Source organism: Aythya ferina (assembly GCF_964211825.1).
Source record: "Aythya ferina genome assembly, contig: HAP1_SCAFFOLD_94, whole genome shotgun sequence".
Classification (NCBI taxonomy): domain Eukaryota; kingdom Metazoa; phylum Chordata; class Aves; order Anseriformes; family Anatidae; genus Aythya; species Aythya ferina.
In genome coordinates, this window is record NW_028181424.1 from 517,045 (window position 1) to 521,621 (window position 4,577).

The 4,577-nt window shown below is 52.6% G+C and overlaps 1 protein-coding gene across 1 annotated transcript; it reads right to left on the reverse strand.

Moving 5' to 3' along the window:
• Positions 1 to 2,296: 2,296 nt before the first annotated feature.
• Positions 2,297 to 2,980, reverse strand: LOC311428561 (olfactory receptor 14C36-like; the record flags this gene model as incomplete). Its single annotated transcript, XM_084539953.1, has 1 exon — positions 2,297 to 2,980. The coding sequence occupies one exon, from the start codon at positions 2,978 to 2,980 to the stop codon at positions 2,297 to 2,299; it is 684 nt and encodes a 227-aa protein (XP_084396079.1).
• Positions 2,981 to 4,577: the final 1,597 nt, after the last annotated feature.

The window sequence follows — 4,577 nt, forward strand, 5'->3', positions numbered from 1 at the left end:
GCTGGTGTCCATCGTGGTTTGGCATGGGAGGCTTCTGGCCATGAAGGGGCAAGGGATGGGTTGACACAACTTCTCTGGGCAACCTGTTCCATTGACCACCACCCCCAAAGGAAAGAATGTCTTCTTTATACCTAATTTTAAAGCACCCTCTTTTAGGCCCCCTTTAGGTACTGGAAGGCTGCTATAGAGAACCAGCTTTCTCAGCCAGTCTTCACTGAAAAGTTGCCCCAGACTCTCTATCTTGTTTTTGGTCTCTTCTAGACTTTTTCTAATAATTCTAATACTTCCATGTCCTTCTAGAGTTTGGGGTCCCAGAACTGAATGCAGTACTGAAAAGCAGAGCTGAGGGAGAGAATCAACTCTGTCAACCTTTGGGCCAAACTTGATTGATGCCACCCAGAATGCAGTTGGCTTTCTGGGCTGCAAACTCACATTGCCAGCACAGGTTGAGCTTCTCATCCACCAGTACCCCAGGTCCTTCTCCCCAGAGCTGCTCTCTACTCATTCTCCACCCTGCCCCAATCCAGCTGCAGGACCTTGCACTTGGCCTTTGTGAACCTCATGAGGTTCCCACAGGAAAATCTCTCAATCCGGTCCGGGTCCATCTGCATATCATCCTTTCCCTCCAGTGTATTGACTGCACCACCCAGATTGGTGTCATCAGCATACTCACTGAGACTGCACTCAATCACACTGTCCATGTCACTGACAACAGTGCTGGCCCCAATACTGACTCCTGAGGAACACCACTCTTTACTGACCTCCACTTGGACATTGAGCTGTAGACTCCAGCTCCTTGAGGGTGACCATCCAGACAATTCCTCACCCACCAGGTGATCCATCCATCACACCCATGTCTCTTCAATTGAGAGACAAGGCTATTGTGTGGGACAGAGTCAAATGATTTGCACAAGTCAAAGTTCACGATGTGAGGTGCTCTTCCCCTCTCCACCAATGCTGTAAACCCATCGTAGAAGGCCACCAGGTTTGTCAGGTACAATCTGCCCTGTGTGAAGCCATGTTGGCTGTCACCAACAGCCACCAGTTTGCTGTCACCACCAGTCCAAAAGGCAGAGTAGAATGACATGTCAGAGAGAAGCATTTGCAATGAACCTGTGCAAGGAGGGTGACAAAAATCTCATGGGAACACTGGGGGTAATTACTGGAGTTCTACACAGAGAAATGTCAAGGCTCTGTGAGGTGCCCATATCTGAGCTGGCCTCGTGCACTGCTCATCCACACTGGGCTGTTCAGAGACACCAGTCCCTGCCTTACACATACACAGTACACTGCAGCGCTTGAAGGGTCCCTCTGGCTCCTGCAGCCACTGCCAGAGGCTGGGAGGCACCTCAGCCCTGTGGTGGGTGCATTACCTTGCTCTGTCCTCCTCTGAGATGCCCCACAGCATGAGAAATGGGCACAGGGACCTTGAGGGTTCAAGGAAACACATTGCAGAGCTGCATTCAGGTCTTGCACTTTGGACTAGACGGTCTCTGAAGGTGCCTTCCCCCTGGACTATTCTGTGCTATTCAGGCAGATGCCCCATGGTTGTTACTCTCAGGAAGAAAGGACCTGAAGACACTCTGCCCCACTGGCCTTCATGACACCCCTAGGGATAGCTGATGGCCTTTGTGCTCGCTCTTGTTCCTCTCTCCATGTGCATACAATGTGCCTGCAGGTAGCAGCAGCTGCAAAGGGTTTCTGTTCCTGTGTCTCTCCTGCACCTGGACAGGCCCTGCTCTTCTCCCAGCACATCCTATATCCCAGGGAGCCTTTGGGACTCTTGTTGAGCATGTTCTGATGTGACGGCAACTCTGAAAGATGATGTGAGCCTTCAGGCATGGCCCTTTTAGGAGGGAAATTCTGTTCTGGAGGCCAGCTGTGTCACTCATGTGCCAACTGCCTGTCCCTGCCTGCAGTCCCAGCACAGCCTCACAGCAGCACTGGCACCAAGCTACAGGAGCATCCAGGCCTTAAACCGCCAACAGGGCTCAGCAGGAGAGGGTGTCAGTGGCAGGAGAGCAGCTCTGCATGGACCCAGCGCTGGTGCTCCCAGGCTGGACTGCCACGACTCTTTTCCCCTCCACTGCTGCACACTGTCCCTGAAGCCACAGAAAATGTCTCAGAGGAAGGATATAAGACAAAAAGTCACTTTAATTGGTTTAAATACTCAAGCAAAATGAAGAATTATATTTCTTTGTGGAAAATATTTGATAAAATAAAATTGAGAAAAAGCAGAACACCAATAAAAACACAAGAACATAATACCCACTGGCTTCACCTATCATGATTTGCATTACGAGTGATTTAGAGAAGAAGGCAGGCAATATATTGCTGAAGAAAAACACCCAGTCATCACTTTCCACATGGCAACCTTGATCTCCTTGTTCCTCATGCTGTAGATGAAGGGGTTCACTACTGGAGGCACAACCAAGTACAGAAATGCCAGAACAACATCCAGGGAAGGGAAGGAAATTGATGGGGGCTTCAGGTGGGCAAAGATAACTGTGCTGAGAAAGAGGAAGACCACAGCCAGGTGAGGGAGGCATGTGGAAAAGGCTTTTTGCCTGCCCTGCTCAGAGGGCATCCTCAGCACAGCCCTGAAGATCTGCACATAGGACAGCACAATGAAAACAAAACAACCCCCAAATAGAAAAGCAGTAACTGTAGTAAGTTGAACTTCCCTTATGTACAAGTCTGTGCAAGAGAGCTTGAGGATCTGGGGGATTTCACAGAAGAACTGGCTGAGAGAATTGCCACAGCAGAGGGGCAGGGAAAATACGTTGGCAATGTGCAGCACAGCTTGGAGAAAGCCACTGCCCCAGGCAGCTGCTGCCATCTGGGCACAAGCTCTGCTGCCCAGGAGGCTCCCGTAGTGCAGGGGCTTGCAGATGGCAATGTAGTGGTCGTAGGCCATGACAGTAAGAAGAGAAAGTTCTGCTAAATTCAAAATGTTATAAGAAAGAGCTGTGCAACACATCCTGAATAGGGTATGGCCTTGGTGTCCCAGAGCAAATTGGCCATGGCTTTGGGCAGAGTAGTGGAGATGCAGCCCAGGTCGTTGAGGGCAAGATTGAGGAGGAAGAAATACATGGGGGTGTGCAGGCGGTGGTCGCAGGCTACAGCAGTGAGGATGAGTCCGTTGCCCAGGAGGGCAGCCAGGTAGATGCCCAGGAAGAGCGCAAAGTGTAGGAGCTGCAGCTCCCGCGTTTCTGTGAATGCCAGCAAGAGGAACTCAGTGATGGAGCTGTTGTTACACATTTATTGCCCCTGAGCAAGGTAGTTTGTCCAAAAGAAGAAGTGACATTGTAAAATTTAAGGACTTCTCTGACCAAAATACTTTGTATGTCTCATAGAACAGTCACACACAACACATCCTTTCCCATTCCTTTCACAGGAAGAGCTTTCTGCAGCTGCTTGGCTTACTTCTGCTTGGTGTTTTGAGGGTGCCAAAAGAAGCAGGGGGCTGTGCTGTGGGCTCTGCAGCAGTCAGTCCTAGTCTACAGCAACAGGTAAAAGGGAACCCTAAGTGATCTGGGAAGTCCACTGGGCAAGGTCATCTCCCTTTCTGCAGGAATGGAGAAGGTCAAATAACTCCTCAAGAAACAGCAAAGGTGGCGTTGGTACAGTCTGTGTGCGGAGGTGTGTGAGGTGCCTCAGAGCAGCAGCAATGCTCGAGGAGCCTTAGTCTCTACTACAGATGCTCCTACTCCATTACCATCCTTCTGCCTCAGCACATGGGCAGGAAAATGAAGCAGATTCTAAAAAGTGCACTGCCTTCAGGTAGCTCTTGCCGGGCAGTTCTGCAGTGCAGTGCCCTAGGGAGGTGTGGGGCTGTGAGCAGCCTGCCCCAGGCAGCAGACTCTGGGCAGCAGCAGGACCCTGCCCTGCCCTGCGGTACCAGGGGGGCTCCTTCCACCCTCAGCTTCTCCCCGCAGCCCCTGGGCAGCTCCCCAGGCAGGCTGATTGTGGAGACTGGCAGGTAGCAGAGGCCCTGCCGCGGCACACAGCCTCTGGGGCACAGCAGGGACCCTGCTCTGCACCACAGCCCTGGGCACCCCTGCCTGCATCCCCGGCTTCACAGCCTGCAGCCGGCCTCAAGAGACAGGAGCCCTCGGGCCCTGCATGCTGACCCTGCAGCACACAAGCCCTGCATGCCCTTCAGCTCCAACACCAAGCATCCTCCTGACAGCTCCCATCAGCTGAGGGCTGGGCCAGCTCCAGGAGAGCCTGGCAGGGTGTGCAGTGGCATTGCCCTGCACCCAGAGACTTACCATGGGGAGGTGGCTGGGAAGCTTTCTCCCTCTGCCAGCTCTCCCCTGCCTTCCTATTCCAGGCTGCCCTGAACCTCTCTCCCCCTTCTCTCCTCTCCCCATGCCAGCTGCACGCAGTGCCCCCAGCAATGCTGTGCCTGGCAGAGGAGCTTTATCTGGGTGGCTGAAGCAGCTTCTCAAGTAGTCCAAGTCTGATGCAAACTCCAAAGCCTCTCACAGTGCTAACGGTCCCACTGAGGGACATTACTGTCAAGGCCTCCCCATGGACTTGTTAGAGCAGAAAAGGGCAGGCAGTGAAGACGG